General features: G+C 51.3%; 8 protein-coding genes across 8 annotated transcripts; 3 read left to right on the top strand and 5 right to left on the bottom strand.

Moving 5' to 3' along the window:
• Window positions 1-114: 114 nt before the first annotated feature.
• N7458_001812 (involucrin repeat protein) lies at window positions 115-2,661 on the bottom strand (the record flags this gene model as incomplete). The annotated part of the gene is made up of 3 exons (XM_056905195.1): window positions 115-225; window positions 283-2,412; window positions 2,503-2,661. The coding sequence occupies 3 exons, from the start codon at window positions 2,659-2,661 to the stop codon at window positions 115-117; spliced, it is 2,400 nt and encodes a 799-aa protein (XP_056769302.1).
• A 1,203-nt stretch (window positions 2,662-3,864) lies between these two features.
• N7458_001811 (putative cell surface receptor/MFS transporter (FLVCR)) lies at window positions 3,865-5,604 on the top strand (the record flags this gene model as incomplete). The annotated part of the gene is made up of 4 exons (XM_056905194.1): window positions 3,865-3,981; window positions 4,070-4,182; window positions 4,302-4,650; window positions 4,822-5,604. 4 exons carry the CDS (start codon window positions 3,865-3,867, stop codon window positions 5,602-5,604), a joined length of 1,362 nt encoding a protein of 453 aa, XP_056769301.1.
• Window positions 5,605-6,619: 1,015 nt separating this feature from the next.
• N7458_001810 (cytochrome b-c1 complex subunit 6 family protein) lies at window positions 6,620-7,418 on the bottom strand (the record flags this gene model as incomplete). Its single annotated transcript, XM_056905193.1, has 3 exons — window positions 6,620-6,700; window positions 6,787-6,909; window positions 7,130-7,418. 3 exons carry the CDS (start codon window positions 7,416-7,418, stop codon window positions 6,636-6,638), a joined length of 477 nt encoding a protein of 158 aa, XP_056769300.1. The 3' UTR covers window positions 6,620-6,635.
• A 548-nt stretch (window positions 7,419-7,966) lies between these two features.
• On the bottom strand, window positions 7,967-8,801 carry N7458_001809 (GRAM domain-containing protein; the record flags this gene model as incomplete). Its single annotated transcript, XM_056905192.1, has 3 exons — window positions 7,967-8,482; window positions 8,551-8,722; window positions 8,791-8,801. The coding sequence occupies 3 exons, from the start codon at window positions 8,799-8,801 to the stop codon at window positions 7,967-7,969; spliced, it is 699 nt and encodes a 232-aa protein (XP_056769299.1).
• A 796-nt stretch (window positions 8,802-9,597) lies between these two features.
• N7458_001808 (uncharacterized protein) lies at window positions 9,598-9,927 on the bottom strand (the record flags this gene model as incomplete). The annotated part of the gene is given in 2 exon segments (XM_056905191.1): window positions 9,598-9,783; window positions 9,796-9,927. 2 exon segments carry the CDS (start codon window positions 9,925-9,927, stop codon window positions 9,598-9,600), a joined length of 318 nt encoding a protein of 105 aa, XP_056769298.1.
• Window positions 9,928-10,896: 969 nt separating this feature from the next.
• On the bottom strand, window positions 10,897-12,661 carry N7458_001807 (cytochrome P450; the record flags this gene model as incomplete). The annotated part of the gene is made up of 5 exons (XM_056905190.1): window positions 10,897-11,010; window positions 11,081-11,833; window positions 11,895-12,013; window positions 12,061-12,304; window positions 12,365-12,661. The coding sequence occupies 5 exons, from the start codon at window positions 12,659-12,661 to the stop codon at window positions 10,897-10,899; spliced, it is 1,527 nt and encodes a 508-aa protein (XP_056769297.1).
• A 1,793-nt stretch (window positions 12,662-14,454) lies between these two features.
• On the top strand, window positions 14,455-15,697 carry N7458_001806 (uncharacterized protein; the record flags this gene model as incomplete). The annotated part of the gene is made up of 5 exons (XM_056905189.1): window positions 14,455-14,628; window positions 14,689-15,070; window positions 15,121-15,238; window positions 15,292-15,359; window positions 15,420-15,697. The coding sequence occupies 5 exons, from the start codon at window positions 14,455-14,457 to the stop codon at window positions 15,695-15,697; spliced, it is 1,020 nt and encodes a 339-aa protein (XP_056769296.1).
• A 1,236-nt stretch (window positions 15,698-16,933) lies between these two features.
• N7458_001805 (putative glycerol-3-phosphate acyltransferase Sct1) lies at window positions 16,934-19,343 on the top strand (the record flags this gene model as incomplete). The annotated part of the gene is made up of 4 exons (XM_056905188.1): window positions 16,934-17,107; window positions 17,168-17,762; window positions 17,820-18,088; window positions 18,159-19,343. The coding sequence occupies 4 exons, from the start codon at window positions 16,934-16,936 to the stop codon at window positions 19,341-19,343; spliced, it is 2,223 nt and encodes a 740-aa protein (XP_056769295.1).
• Window positions 19,344-19,517: the final 174 nt, after the last annotated feature.

The following is a 19,517-nucleotide window of genomic DNA, read 5'->3' as shown; positions in this document are numbered from 1 at the left end:
CACTTGCCGTGGGAAGCGCTCATGCAATTATTATACAACGAAAGAGAGTCTATATATACAATTCCTGATCGATATGCAAAAAAAAAAATCCGAAAACAGAAACTAGTGTCATCATCATAATGGGGTACCGACAGGACTGGCAATGGGTTTGCCAGTCACTTGAGCGTGCTCCTTTCTGAGGGCTCGGAGTAATCCTTCGATTCTGCGGCGCTCTTCTTGTTCCCTCTGTAACCATGGCATTAGTAAAGGATAAAGACAAATTGTTGAGCCGATCGAACTAACCTTCAGGATCTTCATGTTTTCATTGCGCGTGTCACGCATCATCTTCTTGAACTCATTCTTCAGCACCATTGTCGATGTAGTCTCGGACGATCCATCACGGCCCACGGAGCCCGGACTGTTCAAGTTCATCCAGTTGATACGCTCCTCGTTGAGCTGCTGCTCTAACTGCTCGCAGCGATCCCGCATCGAATCAATAAGACTCTCAAACTGCTCACGCTCCTTCTCAAACTCGATGCTGGCCTTGGTCATGGCCTCATAGTCATCGAGAGTCTCCCGGAGCTCCTTCTCGAGGGTATCAGCCCGTTGCTGAAGGTCACCGCCGCCTTGCTGGCCCTTGAGCATGGCCAGCTCCTCGGTCAACTCAATGTTGCGTGTGTGCAGGCTATCAATCTCCTTCTGGATCTCGGGGTTGGCAGCCACCTCGGCGGCACGCTGGGCACGGGTGCCGTAGGCGCCGTCGAGTTCGGCCTTGACCATGGTGAGCTCAGTGGTGATGCGCACGACCTCGCCTTCTAGCTCGGTCATCTCCTTCTCCAGGCGAGTAGCATTCTCTTCGGCCTGATCGCGCTGACCGAGCGCCTCTTTCATGTAAGCGTCAGCCTGTTCACGTTGATCAAGCGCCTCTCTCAAGCGAGCATCCGATTCGCTACGAATCTGGTGAATTTCAGCCTCGAGCTGGGCAACTTCCTGCCCGGCGCGCTCGTTGGCTTCTCTCACTTCCTCCGTGTGGTCGTGTGCCTCCCTGACCTCCTCAGCACGCATATCAGCCTCGGCATGCAGCGAGTCTACGACACCCTGCAGGCGCGCAATTTCTCCCTTGGCCTGCGCCAGAGAAGCCTTGATCTCGTCGTTCGGGGAGCCATCGTGGCGCAGAGCCTCCAGCTCATGCATGACCGCGTCCAATTCCGCCCGATGGGCCTGACTCTCATGTTCAGAAGCTTCGTAGTCCCGACGCACCTGGGCTAACTGCTCGGTCAAGTCTGCAATATGGGCATCTCGTTCCGCATCCGACTTGCTGTTAAGTTCACGCTGCTGCTGGATCTGGGTGGTAAGGATACTCTTCTGCTCGAGCAATCCATCCACTCGGCTGGCGAGGCCATCCACGCCAGCCTGGAGATAAGAAAGCTGTTCCTGCAGGCCTTCACCATCGGACGCCGCAGGAGGCGGAGGCAGAGTTGGAGATCGGGTCAAGCCAAACCGTTCAACGATGCTTTGAACTCGGTTGTTAATATCCGTGAGCTGCGCTTTCCAAGCGCCTTCCGTCTTGGGGGTTGCAACACCTGCATCGACTGGTAAGGCTCTAGCCGAGCCAAAGGAGCGAAGCGATTGCAGGCCGTTCTCGAGGTATGCGATGTGCGCTTCGACAGTGGAGGAAGGACCACCAGGGTGCGGTGGTGGTTCCACGAATTCGTCCGGGTTGGCCTGAATTATCATATTACACAGGCGCTCGCTGAGCTCCTCCAGCCTCTTTTGTGATTCGGAATCTAACGCTGCACCCATAGACGCACTCTCTATCCTCCCGTTCATTCCATAAGTGTCCAGATGCTCCGTCGTCCGGTACAGGCTGCGGTCATCAAAGTCGTACCCATCGTCAAGACCATCCAAACCATCCACGTTTTTCGGCGCCTTCTTCAAACCCTTGTGGGTCATCTGCAAAACACCCGCGGTATGTTCAAGCAAGCGCTGAGAGATCTGGTTGGACTTTTGTTCCAGCCTCCACAGTTCTTGCGCCAGCTCTTCGCATCTCCGTTGGCTCATCGCCAGTTCCGAGTCACTCTTATCCAGGGCTTCTGCGGCACCACTGCGTCCAAATATACTCCGGCTCCGCCGATGCGACTTGTCGGTGCCGTTGGCGCCGTACTCGCCGCTGTTCCGGGGACTTGGAGGGCTGTAGAGGCGACCGAGGGATTGGGCTGCATCACGAATCTTGGTTTCCATGGCGAGTTTCCTCTTGGTACTCTCGATGCGAGTTGAAAGGAGGGAGCGCTCTTTCTTGAGTTGTTCCACCTCGTCAAAGGAAAGCACTTCATAGTTGGTACTATCGCCGATGGCGGTCTCGGTCAGGAGGTACATCATGACTGGGTCTCTGGTGTTCAAAAGAGCTGAGCTTCGCGGATGACTCGGGTTGAGCTGTTTACATGAGATTCGACTGGTTAGCAAGATCCGTGGTTCCGGGCGCGGACGTTGAATCCTTGGGCGTGTTTTGGGGTTTCCCCTTACCGGATTGTACCGCGGCTGGTCATCCTCAGGGTGGACGGCATCGCGGTAGCCATCGACCAGGGATTTGGCAGGCGGGCCGTGGACATCGGAGACGGTCGCGGTAGACAGATAGCGAGGGTCTCCGTAGGAGGACTGACTGGATCGGAGGCTGATGTTCATGGTGGGCGTTCAGGGCGGAATGCCAGCGCGGGACCGATTGGACTTGGGAGGCTCAGCGAAAAATGCTTTCAAGAATGGGCCATCCTGTGAGAAGCCGACCGAGGGAACAATATAAGTGAATGTGAACAGGATATCGGAGAATAAGGACGGGATTCAGAGCATGGACAGAAGATCCAAAAAAGACGGGGGCTGACGAGAAATTGAAGGTGGGGAGTCCGAAAAGGAGGATCAGCGGAGGCTGCGGACTCGGCCACCTGATTTGGTGGTGGTCTTTGTGATGTGTACAGAGTAGACCATGGAGAGTAGCTATTAACTAGACAACAGTGTATCTATGTATAGAGGATAGACATGAATATCGATATATGGAGATCTCGATCGCTATGAATTGTGGACCATTCCAGATAGGAGGCATCCCGGGTGTCATATCAGATCCGCGAATGGATCCTATTTGGCTAACTCCGTACTCCGTACATAGGACATCGTACCTAGTGATAGGCGTAGTCTCCCGTGCTGTAGGCTGTATCACTTCCTGTCCACTTACGCATGACGACTCCAGACTCAGCTAACTAAGCTAACTACTGTAGGAACTGAATCCACCGCCACCACTCCGAAGGATGGACCAAGACCGCCACCACGGAGCCCATTTGTAGTCCGCGTTGAGGTGTTCACTGGAAGCGAGGGCACTGGGCGCTGGGCACATGGTCCGACATTCGAATCCTCGCACCACAAAATAGGAGGGACTCCTTCTCTCTTAGGGCTCACGCGAGTCCTTTCGGCCGCTGCCGTGACCTCCACTGACATGCGTTTTGCGGGGTCAAGTCAGTCGCATGCAGAACCTCGGATCAACTTGGTTACATCCATGCTCCACGATCCATGATCCATGATCCATTGGGTTTAGTTACAACCTGCACAATCTCCAGTAACCCGTTGCTCTCTCCGCAGGTTTGGGACGGGTCCGACCATAAAAGCTAGTCTTGTAGTTTAGCTTTGCTTTTAATTAGATCCCTCTCTCTCTCTCTCTTTGCTTTTGTCTTATCTCGAACTCCCTCCTATTTTTCCCATACTCCGGTCTCCGTACTTTCTCTCAACCCTTTCGAAGAGCTGGACAGACTCTTCCTTCTTGTGACTCTCTCTGACTTGCCCCCCACAAGAGGATGTGTTCTGGTCTGTCCATCTTTTCCGAATCTGCTGTTGCCGTCGAACATGTCGCCTGCCAAGGACATGGAAGTGGCCCCCACGCGACCAGTCTACAAAGTGTATAAACGGCGGTTCTGGGGACTGGCCCAACTGGTCCTACTCAATATCGTCGTGAGCTGGGATGTATGCATAATGCTCCGAACATATCACAGCCCACCGATCTGATCTCGGAACAATATGATCGGACCAATCGCTAACTCACACTGACCAGTGGTTAACCTTCTCCTCCATCTCCACCACGGCCGCCGAATACTTCAATGTCTCTGAGAGCGCTATTAATTGGATGAGCACGGGTTACCTCTTTGCCTTTTGCGCCGCCAGTCCGTAAGTATATACACCCGACGGACCAACAAGAATCTGCGCATGAGCTGCAACCTGATGCGAGGGGTCTACTCTGTCCCCGCTGCATCCGTACTTCTAACACCCTCTCTCTTTCGCTGCAGTTTCGTCATTTGGGTCCTCAACAAAGGCGGCCCCAAACCAGCCATCGTCACTACCGCGGGGTTACTACTTGTCGGCAATTGGCTGCGATATGCGGGCACCAAGGCCAACGGAGGTATCTTCGGCCTTGCCATGTTCGGCCAAATCATCATCGGCCTGGCGCAACCATTCTGCTTGTGCGCACCCACGCGCTACAGTGACCTATGGTTCTCCGATAAAGGACGCACCAGCGCCACGGCACTCGCTAGTTTGGCGAACCCGCTAGGCGCGGCAATCGGGCAATTAGTGGACTCCGAATGGGCGACGAAGCCATCTGATATTCCCAATATGGTCTTATACATCTCCGTCATAGTACGTGGTTATACCTCCCCCACATTCCCCACTATCAATCCCAAAAACAAAAGCATGAAACCCATAGAGAAAGCGCTCTCAGACTAACAATTGCCCCTTATTCAACCAACAGTCAACCGTCGCATCCATTCCAGCCTTCTTCCTCCCCGCCGAACCACCCACACCACCAAGCGCCTCATCCACCATCCCCCGCACCCCCCCATCCCCGCAACACGCCAACTCCTCGGCACTCTCGAATTCTGGCTCATCCTCGCCCCCTTCGCCGTCTACGTCGGCTTCTTCAACAGCGTCTCCTCCCTCCTAAACCAAATCCTCAGTCCGTACGGCTTCTCCGAGACAGACGCTGGCATCGCAGGCGCCGTCCTCATCGTCGTCGGCCTCGTCTCAGCCGCAATCATGTCCCCCATCACAGACCGCTGGAAGCACTACCTCGGCTCGATCCGAGTCCTCGTCCCCATCATCGTGGCCTCGTATATCGGGCTGATTTTCGCGCCGTCCAGTTCGGCCGGTATCGCGCCGATGTACGTTGTTATGGCGCTGATGGGGGCATCGTCGTTTGCGATGTTGCCGATTGTGTTGGAGTATTTGGTTGAGATTACGTATCCGTTTTCGCCGGAGATTGGGAGTACCATCTGCTGGACAGGTGGGCAGTTACTCGGGGCTTGTTTTATTTTGATTCAGGATGCGCTGAAGGATGGGGACGATGCGAGTCCGCCGGCTAATATGCGGAGAGCGTTGATTTTCTCGTGTGTGCTGTGCGCTGCGGTCGCGCCGTTGCCTGTGTCTATTGGGTTGTTTGGCAGGATTGTCAAGCGGAGGAGGTGGGATGTTGATCGTGGTGTTGAGCTGGATGTGTCTGAGGTGAGTGCCCAGGGTACTGGTGCTGTATCGGATGGGGTGGAGCATACTCACTCGGGTAGTGTGCTGGAAGACTCGACTTGCAAGAAGGTCTGAGTTGATTATGGCTCATGAGTATGGATGATCATGATTGTAAGACATTTTTCTTCTGCGATATAGTTTAAATTTGCACCTATATCTGTTGATACTTTCTCCCTTTCCTTTTGGGGAATATTGTTCCCATTAGAGGATCTCTGATTTTGAAAGCGCTTCTCCTTGGGTATCATCTGGGCATTTGAACATTTTGCCCTGCAGATTCTAATCTATACCCCCTATTGTCATGCGAGGCGTCCCATTTTCTTGTTTTTGAATTGTGCGTGGACAGTTGTTGGTCCATTCATTGGACTTATGAACATAGTAACTGAATTGATGTCTGTATGAAGTGCTTCTTTACTTGCCCCTTGGCCTGACGGCTGTGATGACGAGTGAGAATGTAAATCCCCAGAAGATAGTATGGGCTGCGATATCGAGAAAAGCACGAGGTTTGACGACCACATCCCAAGCAGTTGTCTAAGTTGCTCCGAGCTGTCTATATGGATAATCTTCCCAGACATCCTCAGATGAATGGGACGAGCACCCATCGGCCCCATTCTGAACTGAATATGTGGGCAGAACTGGAATCTACTCTCATGCTACCAGGTAATATAAGCAATGCCAGGGAAAACGCATTCACATCAAATCCTTCCGTTTTCAACAGATGAGATTCGTCTTAAGACACAGTAAATAAAAACACAAGCACAGTTCGAACAGGCGGAAGACCAGCTATCTGTACATGCAAGGCAGAGAGAAGGCGGTCTATTATTCTTTCCTTTCCTTTGCTTCCTCCCTCCCTGCCTTGAAAACACCATATGCACATAGGAAATGACGGAGAAAGCATTCAGGACACTCCTCGCCATCCCCATGTTTTCAAATCAAGGATATAAACGGCAGACTGTCAGGTATTGTGGGTGACAATCATCAGGGAAACGGATTCGTATTTCTTTCAGTTGAGTCTTGGTATGCTCGTTTCGAGTCAGCCGACTGTGCGCGGTCGAATCGATACGAGAACGGAGAGACACAGTGCCGAAAGAAGGTTTTGAGTGATCCGTTTACTTGAGCTCGCGCCAGAGCTTGGGGGCGGCGCAGGAAGTAGCGCAGTGGGTGAGGTGGAAGACTGAGTGCCGTGTCAGCAATTGGTTCATGAATAGCATAACATGACGGTCTGGCGCATGTATATCCCAGCTCAGATAGGATACTTACACTCCTCAACGCAGTCCTCCTTGGGACCCTTGTAGTCCTCATCCTCCTGCTGGCGGGTGACACGCTCGACGCACTCGTCGAAGTGGTGCTTGTAGGGAGCGCACTGGGCGGAGTTGGCGCACTCTGCACAGGAATGAGTCAGTGATGCATGATCTTTGAAATTTATAGATGGTTTGAAGCAATTGCAATGCCATTGAAGCCTTCCGCGATGTGGGTGATCATCCCGAATGTCACCTGCGACCAGAATCAAAGCATCCGCTCGCCCGGTGACACATCGAGACAACGTGGATCTTGCCATAGGCAATGGCAATGGCATAATCACTGCACGATCAAAATCACTCACCCTCCTCGAGCTTGGGCTTGATGTCCTCAGGCTCCTCCTCCTCCTCCTCCTCTTCTTCCTCCTCCTCCTCCTCGGCCTCCTCCTCCTCAGGAGCCTGCTCGGAGGACTCCTCGGGAGTCTCCTCAGCAGACTCGGTCTCAGTGGTCTCTTCGGTGGATTCCTCGGTCTTCTCGGCGGGCTCGGCGTCCTGGGGGGTGGAAGTCTCGACGTCGGCAGCGGGAGCCTCAGCCTGGGCCTCGGTGAAGCCCAGGGAGGAAACGACGTCAGTGAAAAAGTCGGCGAAACCCATTGCGACTGTCAATTGAAGACAATGACCGGGGGGTCGTGGGAGAATGTGGTGGGGTTGGGGTGTATGGAATTGAAGGTAGGGGTGGTGAAGTCGAGGATGTGGTTTTCCAAGCTCGGACTGGAAAATCGGGACGCCCCGGCCGCTGAGAGCACAATTGTGCCGCACGTGATTGGTCGGTTCCTCGTCCTCGCGATCTCATCCTCAACGGTGTTGATCGGGGGATGTTGTTTCTATATTTGCTATTATTTCTTCTATATGTTTACCTAAAGTATCCTATCCGTGGTGAGGGTCACTTTAGTGACCAGCGAATTTGGTGATTGGGCTTGCGCCAGCGCACGTTAATGTCAGTTCCGATCGCTTTCTATGGGGAACTGCCCGCTTTGGGTAACTATCAAATGGGAGAATCATTATGTACATGAAATTGGTATCTTGTTGGCATCTTGTTGGCATCTTGTTGGCTCTCTGCAGAGCCGGGTTCATATGGGACGAAATAAAGACCAGAATGATGATCTCCCACGCTGAGTTCCTGTCCATCTCGGGTCAATACATTAACTGGCCCGCCGTAACCTCTCTTCCAACTCCTGGGCCACGCTCTGCGACTGCACCTCTTCATAACAAGGTGGCGGTTCCGCTGGTTCAGGCCCTGCCTCTGATACCTGTCGAGTGTGCTGCGGCGCTGTCGGAGCCCCGCTAGCGACCGGAGGTGGTGGTCCTGTATTTCCATGACCTTCGTACGCCGGCAACTCCTCGAGGTGCACTGAAGAGAGGTCCACGCCGCGCATTCCACGTGCCCCATCGCTCACATTCTCCACGGCCTGTTCCAACCGCTCCCTTATTCGCTCAAAGTTGGTGTGAAAGTCGAAGGCCCCGCCTTCTTTGAAGGTCACCTTGATTTGGACGGCGGGTAAGGACGGGGAGATACCGCCTCCCGCGACGGGCTGTACGAGCGCAGTCCAGACATTGGGGCCGAAGAACGGAGCGGAAACATGGGAGTCGCGGACGTTGAGTAAAGGGGAAGAAAAGGATTGGAAGTCATCGGATCTCTGGGCGGGCAGGTAGACAACCTAGAGCCGGAGGAAGCTATCAGTCATGGCGCCCGTGAAACCCGAAGAGAGCTGATATCGGAACATACCCTTTGATTTGTGAGATGAATACAGCCTGCGCTGCTCTGTACAGACAAGGTCTCTTTGCCTTTGTAGCCAGAGGGCGGTGTCAGCGCCAGGCTGGTGCGGGGAGGTGAGGAATAAACCAGGCGCTCGTTGGGAAGGCGAACAAAGCCATCCTGATCGTTGAGCATCACCCAGCTGTGGAGCCAAGTTAGTACTTTGACTTTGGTCTCTGACGTATTAGTCTTGGGTCAGAGAGGACATACTTGAGAGACATGGTGATGTGGAAGCGGTTGTAAGCGGGTTGGATTAGAGGTGAGATTTTGGGAGATGCCTGGAAAACCTTCCGACCGATAAGATGTGAGAATTGGGGGATCAACGTGAGTGTCAGGGCCAAGCTAGGAGAAGGTTTAGGGTCATATCCAGGATTAAGGCCAGGGTCTGGACCTTCAGGAGTCCTCGACAGAGTTGGAGTTCAGAAGAGAGAGGAAATCAGAGTTGTGGGGCAGGCGGGGAAGTTGGATATGGTCATCAGGAACCGGAGAGGAAAAATAACAATAGCTGGGCTATACAAACCCTTTCCTCTCAAAAACTGGGTTCTCGCCCTTTTTAATGGGTTTCCTTTTAGCTATTTAGACCTTCCAATCTAATAAGGGACACGCTTTCCTATCTCTCTATGTCATCCTCCGGAACGCCGACATACCTATATCCAGTCTACTAAACTGTGGACACCCTCATGGTATAGTGAGTATGATACTTTTCCCCCCGCTCAGAAACGAAGGTATATCATTGAAATTGTGGGTATAGTTCGGTCTTAACTTCCGTAGCTAGGATTGAGGCTTCCAACTCGAGCAATATACATCCCTCATCCTGACACTCGTAGCAATATCATCCTAAACAGGGCTCTCTATGAGGCTAGTGAAGTGACATTATCTTGATCCAAAACTTCGTAATGCTTCTGTTCGAGCAGCAGTCACAAGGAGACCTCTAATCCCTTTCTCTTCCTCAAATCAGACAAGGCACGTCGGGGAATGTATCCTCCCGAGATACCATAGCAAATATCAGAAGGACGCTCATATTCCGTTTCCCAAGTACCATGCTCGCCCATGTTTAACGAATCCGTTTAGTCCTGTATCGAAAAAAGAAACCTTCATCCATCCAACGTCTTTTACGGTACATTCTTCAATAGGCTCGTAACCATCGTTCATCGCTATAGTTCTTAGGAGGAGCTTGAAGTACACTTTGTAGCGACTCCTCGTCTACAAAAAGACAGAACCGATACCGAGCTGCTTCAATATTAGCAAAGCGGAGTATTTCAGGCGATACGCCTTGCTCTTTATGAATCGCCGACCTAGCCTACTGCTAGAAGTCCTCCCGGTTTCTTGTTGTACTCGCGTTTTCATATCGTTCCCGATTCTTAAAGACAGTAGTCTGAAGGCTCTCAAGAAGATCTAACCCGTTCTTATGCTCTAGCGAATCAGTGATACGTGATCGATAACGAGGTAAGAACTCGGCCTAGTCAGAATTACTGCGATAGGTGCATCGATAAATAACGAAGCCCTATATTTGGAAGCTAGCCTCCTTAAGGGCTTTCTCGAGGCGATCGGCCTTATTACGGCGAGTGTCCTTATTGGGTGTGCGTTGCGATGGATTTTGAATGGTCCTCTTTGCTAATCCGGCCTGCCGTGCTAATAGAGTATCTTTATCGAGATTAGCTAAACGACCAGATGAAGCCATCCTTCTGAATTGATAGTTTCGTCGCTTGATTGTGCCAACAACACCAGTCGCTTTCTGTCGAGTGAAGAATTTGAGAGCCCGAGCCGCGTTTGGGAATGGCTGTGCTTTTAAGATTGTCGCGGAAAGCATGCTGCTATCGCGTGTTTGGTATACAAAACATCCAGATGTAAATTTGACCCTGGATAGTTTCAATGTAAGAAGACGATGTGAAAATGGTTGGGAAGGAGGACAAGACAAGGGTCAAGTCATGGATGGCGGATGATAACGGCCACCAGCAACAAGTCAGATGAACATAGGCCAAATTATCCGACAGCATGCGGCTTTCCTTAACGTTATGTAGAGTATTTTGGGATCCTTGACATTATTACTGTTGTCGTAACCCTGTGTATCAACGCCCACGAAATTCCGCGAAACTTCACGTGACACTACACGATAGTATACAACACTGATGCTTCCAGACTTTCCTCAGTTAGGTATCTCATGGGTCCAATATATCCACTATCTTATAACAATAATAACCTCCCATCGATCTGTTGGTCGCCGAATATCCTCCTGCTTTTCCTACGATTCATCATGTCTACCATTCAGATAGCACATCCAATCGTCCAATCATCACATTTGAAAAATTCAACGCATTAGACGGTGACAGCTCTATCCTTTCGTTCTGACAGACGAACAGGTAGATCCTCCTGTCTCACAAACCACGAGTTGATCACCTTCCACTCATGATCTTGACTTGGGAGTTCCATCTATACATCTCATTAGCCAACCAGTTCCCCAGCAAACGTAAGGTGTTGGTTAATTCTCAATTTGACTCACATCAAATGTGCTGAACAAGGTAGCAATGAGCTTGAAGCTCTCCAGCTGCGACAGATATCTTCCCAGACACGCGCGTGATCCAGCACCAAAAGTGAATTCCGTACTCTTCATCTTGGAAAAGCGCGCTTGGTAGACCTCGTCAGACTCGTCAGAGTTCTGAAGCCAGCGCTCAGGAATGAAGTCGTCCGTATTGGCACCGAAAATCCCCTCGTCTTTGTTGATCACCCAAGGGTTCATTCCTACCACGACTCCCTCGGGTACAAACCGGCCATCAGGGAGCGACAGGCCTCCCTTAGGAACGACGCGCTCGAGGATAAGACCAACGCCCGGGTGTATCCGCAGAGTCTCATGCATGACAGCCTCGAGATATTTGAGCCCTTGAATATCTTTCCATCTTGCGGGAAGTGTGAGGTTGGCGTCGCGGAGCTCAGCGCAGAGTTTCGTGTGGACGTTCGGGTTCTTGAGGACGTAGTAGATCGCTGCACACATCGTAAAGGCGGTAGAGTCGCTGCCCGCGAGGACATTAGAAAGTAACCAGAGGATAATGGTATTATCGTTGACTAGCTCCGGGTTCTTTTCCTTGATCTCGAGGAATTTCCCGAGGAAGTCTTGCTTGTTCCCTGGATTCCCTTCTTTATATCGCTTCTGGAGTTGCTCGAGGCTGAAGATATTAGCCCAAACGAACGTCGGAGGTCCAACGCGCATGATTGGATTCTTATCAAGAATCATGTCCAGTAGTGGGATTTGGCAAATCTAGTGAGCGCATCAAAAACGTTAGAATTCTATCTTCTTTATAGAGAACGGAGAATCATACGCTGGCGAAGTAATCGAGCGTCTGGTTGGATCTTCCCAGGAAACCCTTGTAGTCTCTACCAGCCTCGAGGATACCAAGGTCTTGAGAGAAAGTAGCCTGGCTCATAGCATCCCAGGCAACTATACCCATCAGCTGATATTACGAAAAGTTAGGGAGGTATACTCACAGAAGCTGATCCAATCAGTCATCTCGCAACTCTTTCCGGTGGAGACAAACCGCTCGCGCAGCTTATCCAGGAATAGGTTCACCGTAATATCCATATTTTCCTCCACATCTTGAACCCTACTCATCGAGTATAGTGTCTTGACGGGACGAGTAAAAGTTGAGTGCCACTTCTCATCCTGGCTGGAGAAGAGGTTGCTCAGACGGACACCGGAGACAACGACGTCATTGACGTTATACATGTCACTCTAGATAAAAGGGTGATTAGAAAGGGGATCTCTGATCAATTCATTCGAAGACCGACATACCTTTAGCCACGGACTCTTTGTGTTATACACTTGGCTAATCAAGTTCGGATCGGAGAGACTGAGAAGGTTCGGGCCCATTCGCACAGCAGGCCCATGTTTACGATGCAGCGCAGTCTGTGTGATATCGCACCGTCCTCGAAAGACATCTTGCAAACGCCAGATGTTGGTGAAGCTGGTAGCAGCAGGACCCGGGAAGGACTTTAGTGGGGACCGGAGGTAATTCCAGAGAAAGCGAGAGATAAAGAGAATCACCACCGAGAGGACAAGATTCGTGACGATATCTACCAAATAACTCATAGTGTCTGCTCAATTTCAAGTCTGATAAAAGCTATAATACAGGGACCAGATGGGAATTTCTGGAGCTTCTCCTCCTGCTACATAAATAACAACCCAGCTCTGAAAAGAGTTTCTTCAAGAGATCTAGTCCCTCCTCTCATGCCCCACAAAAGAGGGGGTTCTCAAACTATACTTACAGTTGCCATTCGCACGGACGGGGCAATGGCAACGCGAGAAGAGAGGGGAAGAGTGGTCTGTGAAGCCACAGGGGAAGTACTTTTGTAGATTGTGAAAGAATCTCGAAAGGAACGGGGCCCTATCAGGGCTTGTAGACGGACGAGGCATGTTAGTGGATGGAGAACTATTCCAACAGCCAAGTGTCAGCTTACTTGCTGTGCAGAACTCTTCGATACGCTCGTACATATCACGGTCCAGTAGCGAGCTGCAAGGCTTTTCTCGTACATTAATATCCAATTAGCTGTCTCCTAGTCTAGGAATTCTAAAATATTATTGGCTCACTTCCCTCGATAATCCTCTCCGATGATGTTTTGTTCGCAAGTATGTATCTCTCGCACCGTTAATTACCGTTCTAGGCAACCCGATAGATCACATCTCTTGGAAGTGACCAAGCCACTGGTGGGTTTTTGAGTTCGACTACAAGTGGAGAGGCGGGGAGGGCCGCACGGCTCCACCCTCTCTGTGAGAGTGATAATGGACACGTACAAAAAAAATGAACTAGCAAACCTGGCATTGACAAAGCTTTGTTTCAGGTTGTGAATTGAGTTCTTCAGCTCGTTCTGTGTTCTGATTTACATTGATATTGTTCAATCGGAAGCAAAGTCTGCCAGGCCGGTGGAGCTCGTGCCTCGAGCCCTCTGGCCCCAGTGTTGGGGCCACAACGCTCCACCAGTGTGGTAGAAGGATTCAGCCAAGCCAACGCAACAATTTGAAATCTGATGCCGAGTTTACACAATCTCTCAAGCCGAATTTTCCGTAATATGAAAACTCTTGCAGGTGCGAGGCCCTTGTGGACAATTCCCGCAGGTCTACAACGCTAGACCTACATAGGACAAGCCCTGACTGAGTAATGGAGCCAATAGTCGGCGCGGTAAAGGCGATGGCCATACCCACTAATGCTCAATGCTGCAGACAACCACCTTTACGGGCATATCAAGACTGCTCCTTGCTCATGTACATCAAATCTCCGGGGTACGGGATACTACGAACCAGGATAATTGCTTCTCCCGGCAGAATGTCTACTGATCAATCATTTGATCGTCTTTGCAGAGTGCCATCGCCTCACGCTTGTCTTGGTAAATGCAAGTTTTGCACGCGATCTGTCGAGTCTACTTCTTCGTGTTCTTGCCATGGCTCGGTGGCAACTTTGATCGAAACACTGCCCTGGTCAAATAGTAGATCTAGGGGCATCAATAGCTCAAGTCACTGCGGATGATCAACATCGTTCAATGGCTGTCATTCAATCCCGGTGGTCGGATTCGAATCCGCGATGGCATCTGTAATCTTCGCAATGCAAGGATGTAGTTCCGCACAAGGATATCCTGCTGATCGGAATATCACATCCGGGGGACAGATCCTGCTCGAAATGATCCTCAGTCAATTCCATTTTGCTTCTTTCCAATAGTCGGCTGGACCTCGCAATGAACTTGATCTCCAAAGGGGGCGTCTGGCTGATGTTTATTAGACTTGCGCCTCCACGATCATCGTGAACTTTCACTGGTGATCCTCAAACGATTTCTCGTTCTCATTCCACCCTTTTTGTGCACTGGACACGGCTCAAGCCTGTGTGAAATATCATGGCTATGGAATCTGCTGCTATGGATGCCCAGAACCAAGGCCCGACCATTTTGGCGGTTTGCTGGCTTCTGGTCATCCTTCCTGGCTTGATGGTTGGGCTACGGCTTTGGTGCAAGCTTGGACTGAGTAAGAGAGGCTTTGGCGTGGATGATGCCATTATCTGTGTCGCATGGGTATGTCTGTATCTGTACAATGAAGCTCCTGCTGGTTACATCTGTTGACTTTGGGACTAGTCTTTGCTCCTGATCTACACGGCCCTTATCACCAAGTCTGTCAACATGGGAGTAATTGGTAGACATATATTCGCCATTGACGACCCGGAAGTTATACCGCCCGCACTGAAGCTCCTATACATCAGTTTCGTGATTATCATCATCGGCTGTGTCTTCAGCAAGACCTCTTTCGCATTTACTCTCATGCGCATCGTGACCAAAACTTGGATGAAGGTACTCCTATGGTTCATCATCGTCACGATGAATGCCATCATGTGGCTCTGTGCCATCTGCTATCTGGCTCAATGCAAGCCGGCAGCAGCACTCTGGGATGCTAAGCTTCTGGCTACCGCCAAGTGCTGGCCAACAGAGGTATTTGAAACCATCGCTCTTGTTGCTGGAGGTAAGTATTCTCCTTTAATCCGCTTCTATAGAGATTGACGCCCTTTGCAGCTTACTCCGGGTGCATGGATGTGATTCTTGCTCTTCTTCCCTGGGTGGTCCTTTGGGGCCTCGAAATGAAGAAGCGCGAGAAGGTTGGTATTGCACTAGCTATGAGTATGGGTATCACGTAAGTTGGCTCAGTTGCTGTTTGAAGAAAGACTTCGACTAATAACTTCTCAGCGCCGCGATTGCCGCCTTCATCAAGACCTCGAAACTGGTCAATGTCGCCCAAGTCCAGGATTTCACCTGTAAGAGTGACCCCTACGAAAATTTGGTAATTATTTTCTGACAGAAGGCGACTTCAACAGGGTTCTGCACTTCTATCACAATCTGGGCCTCTGTTGAGACAGGTCTCACGATTTTCGCCGCCTCTATTCCTGCCCTTCGTATTCTCTTCGTTCGAATTCGCTCTAGCTACGACCACACAGATGATCCTTCCGGCACCTATGACGGGGAAGAGATCACCCTCCAAGCCCACAAGGAAGGAAGCAGTGCGCGAAGCGTTATCAGTGAGCGTGGAATCAATATGACACAGGAGGTGACGGTCGAGCAGAATGTGGCTGGTGTGAGGCGCCTGGATGCTTAGGTAGGCGGATGGGGTGCTTGATCCAATTAGGCTTACTACGAGTCTAGGAATCTCTGTGGTTCCCTAGTTTAACCAAAAAAAAAAAAAAAAAAAAAACATCCTGGCCTCTCATCTGTCTGGCCGGTGGAATGAGCTGGTCTTCTTCAGCAGGATGTATACAATTCGGCTTTTGCGTGCTGCGATAGCCTGTGTGGATGTTCGGGTTGTTCCGAAATTGCGGGTGTATGATGAGGGTCAACGGCGGGATAGTAGTTTATAATAAGGGGATGGAATTTATCTTTATCGATGAATTAGTACTAGTACTTACTTGGTTCGTTCGTGTTAAGAAGATGTGACATTCAGTCTCTCTATTACTTAGTGTGATCCCCATTACCAGTCCGATCGGTCTGACTTGATGACGCCGAGGTGACGAAGTTATCTCCGCCCTACCAGAAGGCGATCCCCGCAGACTGATGCACGCTTCGCGTCGGCCAAACACTAAAAACGGCGATCTCCCCCAACAGAGTCCTCGAGCTGGGAAGAACGTGCAGAAAAACATGTTGGGCTCACAGCAGAGTCAACCAGGATATGTATGAGCTTACACGATACGGCGGTAACCGCGAGAATCCATGATTTCGTCCCTACAAAGAGCACAGGCCGTGTTCACTCGAAAAGTATAATCCATCCACTACGAGGGTCCAGACTGACGCGAAGAGTGTTGTTGGGAGAGCTCCCCGCGCGATGCAAAGAGCTTGGCCATACAAGATTTTCCTTCCACACTAGTAAGAGTAGCGCGGCACAAGCAGTGTCGGCATATAAACCCTTAACTATGATCTGTTACAATAATAGAGAATAGTCTCGATCACGCAGGGTCTTTGGAAATCTCAAATCTGGGGTTCTAGAAGCGTCTGCCATTCAAGCGACTCAAAGCGCGCTAAAGCAGTTCCCCCAAACTTTCCGGATTCCACCTCCCCCTCCTTCCACCCTTTTTTTTTTTTTTTTTTTTTTGGTTTGAACTCGACGTGACCTGTCAAGCCTTTTCTAGGCCTGGGATCATCGTGTTGGAGCTACAGAAGGACAGAATTCAGCACACTTTGAGGTGCTATCTGAGGAATTCACGGCGGGTCCAAGCTCTCGCGGCTAATCTTCAACGGGGCCGCAAACACTTCATGTGAAGTCTGCAACCCGACCTTTTGACTCCACTGATCGCGCCCACTGATCCTCTCTGATCACTCTCCGGGGCTCAACACCGCCATCATGGCGAAGAAACAGACGTATATCCCACCCCTCATCGGGTGGCTATACGACCTGGTCCTGTGGACGTTCTCCGTTCTCATCGACCTCTTCTTCCGCGAGGTACACCCGCGTGGTTCATGGAAGATTCCTCGTCGAGGACCGATTATCATTGTCGCCGCCCCTCATGCGAACCAGGTACGTGACTTCTATGTGATGCTCGCTATATCCGCGCTGACCCGGCCCTCTCCGCCGTAGTTCGTCGATTCGCTCGTCCTGATGCGCGTCATTCGCAGCGAGGCCCACCGTCGCATCTCATGGCTCATTGCGGACAAGTCGTTCCGGCGCAAGTTTATCGGACTGCTGGCGAGGGGTATTGGAACATTGCCTGTCGCGCGCGCTATGGATAACCTGAAGCCGGGGACGGGCACCGTGTATCTTCCCGACCCGGTCAACGAACCCACCCTCTTGCGCGGCGTGGGTACCAATTTTGAGGGTGCTGGTTTTGAGGCGGAGGGTACAATCGCACTGCCGACGATCAATGGACAATCACACAGTACGGCTATTGCGGAAATTCGGGGCCCCGAGGAGCTGGTTCTCAAGAAGCCCTTTAAACACAGAGATGCTCTGTTCCAGCTGACGGGCCGGAAGGATATTGATGATGATGGCAAGTTTACCGGTGATGCGGCGGACCAGGACTCCGGGTTCAAGGGTACCAAGTTCAAGGTTGCGCCGCATGTGGACCAGACTGCAGTCTACGAGGCTGTTTTTGCGCGGTTGAATGCTGGTGGCTGTGTGGGTATATTCCCTGAGGGCGGAAGTCATGACCGCCCATCTCTGCTTCCTCTCAAAGGTATGTTGATTGCAGTACTCCCAATTTGCGGTACATCATGGCTGACCATACAAATAGCTGGTGTGGCTCTGATGGCCCTGGGTACTTTAGCGGATAACCCGGACTGTGGCTTGAAAATTGTACCTTGTGGCATGAACTACTTCCATGCTCACAAGTTCCGATCTCGTGCTGTTATTGAATTTGGCAACCCGATTGAAGTTCCGAAAGAGTTGGTACAGCAATTCAAGCAAGGCGAGCGGCGTGAGTCTGTTGGTGCCTTGCTGGATATCATTTACCAAAGTCTTGTTGCGGTCACTGTGACTAGCCCTGATTATGAGACTCTGATGGTAGGTTTACCATATTGGCTTTCGATGTCAGTTTAATGTTAGGGAAGACTGCGGTGCTAACAAATTGCAGGTCATCCAAGCTGCTCGCCGTCTGTACAACACGAAAGGAAAGAAACTTCCTCTTCCGATGGTTGTGGAGCTCAATCGCCGTCTCGTGAAAGGATATGCGCACTTCAAGGATGATCCGCGCATCGTGCATCTCCGCAATTCGATTTCCAGCTACAACAAGCAGCTTCGCATCCTTGGCATCCGGGACCACCAAGTGGCCTATGCCAAGTTCTCGAGTATACAGGTTATTGCTATGCTGATTTACCGTCTGGGCAAGCTGGCTCTCCTCACCATTGGAACTCTACCTGGTCTGCTCCTCTTCACTCCGGTCTTCATTGCAACCAAGTATCTGTCGATGAAGAAATCGAAGGAGGCATTGGCGGCATCGACCGTCAAGTTACAGGGTCGCGATGTGATGGCTACATGGAAGCTGCTCATTGCCCTTGCATTTGCGCCTGCCGTCTATGCAACGTACACGGCTACGTTCACCTACTGGACGTATCGGAATCGCATTCAGGGTCATGTGCCAGAATGGGTGCCACTTTGGTTGATCGTGATAATTGGCATGGTGGGTTTCCCAACCATCACTTTCGCCGCGCTCCGCATCGGCGAAGTGGGCATGGACATTATCAAGTCTCTTCGACCACTGGTTCTGTCCCTGAACCCGTCTTCGGCCAACACACTGGTCAAGTTGCGTGAAAAACGTGCGATGCTTGCCCAGCAGGTCACGGATGCAATTAATACCATGGGTCCTGAACTTTTCCCCGACTTCGACGCAGCTCGGATTGTTACGGACCCCTTCCGCGAGGTCAGCGAAGAATCTGCCGCAGCGCGCGAAGCGCATGAGCAGAAGCACGCGCGTCAGGCTGAGACGGGCGAGAGCTGGACTTCAGCGGAGCCCCTGCCACGCAACGAGTCATTCCACAACCTGGCCAACATTGGCTTCTTCTCTACCCGACCTCCCAGCCGGAACCGTAGCCGCAGCAGCTCTGCTGGGCCACGACCCGGCTCGCGGCACGGCATGAAACCGCTGAGTCCCATGACCACCCAGAAAGATGCGCTGGAGGATGTCAGTTCGCGGATTCGGGATGCTATGCGAGAGCGTGGTGAGCGACGTCGACGACGAAGTGAGGATGGTAGCTGGGATATGGCCAGCTCAGGGACAGGAACACCGTCCAGTGGGGACGAGCTGCGGAAGGATCTTTGATCTTTTGATGACCTGCTATGATGGCCGTGTTTGGCATCTTGAAAGGATTTTTTTGTAGCCATTTTCTGCATTTATATAACTCACAATGCGAGATATCCCTGTGTTTTGTTGGAAATGCCATCTGGGGTACTTTAGTAGTATACCTCGATCTATGACGCGTGATGGTCTTCGGTA

This window comes from Penicillium daleae, assembly GCF_028827525.1.
Source record: "Penicillium daleae strain IBT 16125 chromosome Unknown utg000002l_segment0_segment0, whole genome shotgun sequence".
Lineage (NCBI taxonomy): Eukaryota > Fungi > Ascomycota > Eurotiomycetes > Eurotiales > Aspergillaceae > Penicillium > Penicillium daleae.
The sequence above is the reverse complement of the archived record's forward strand: the minus strand, read 5'-3'. Positions and strand labels throughout refer to the sequence as shown.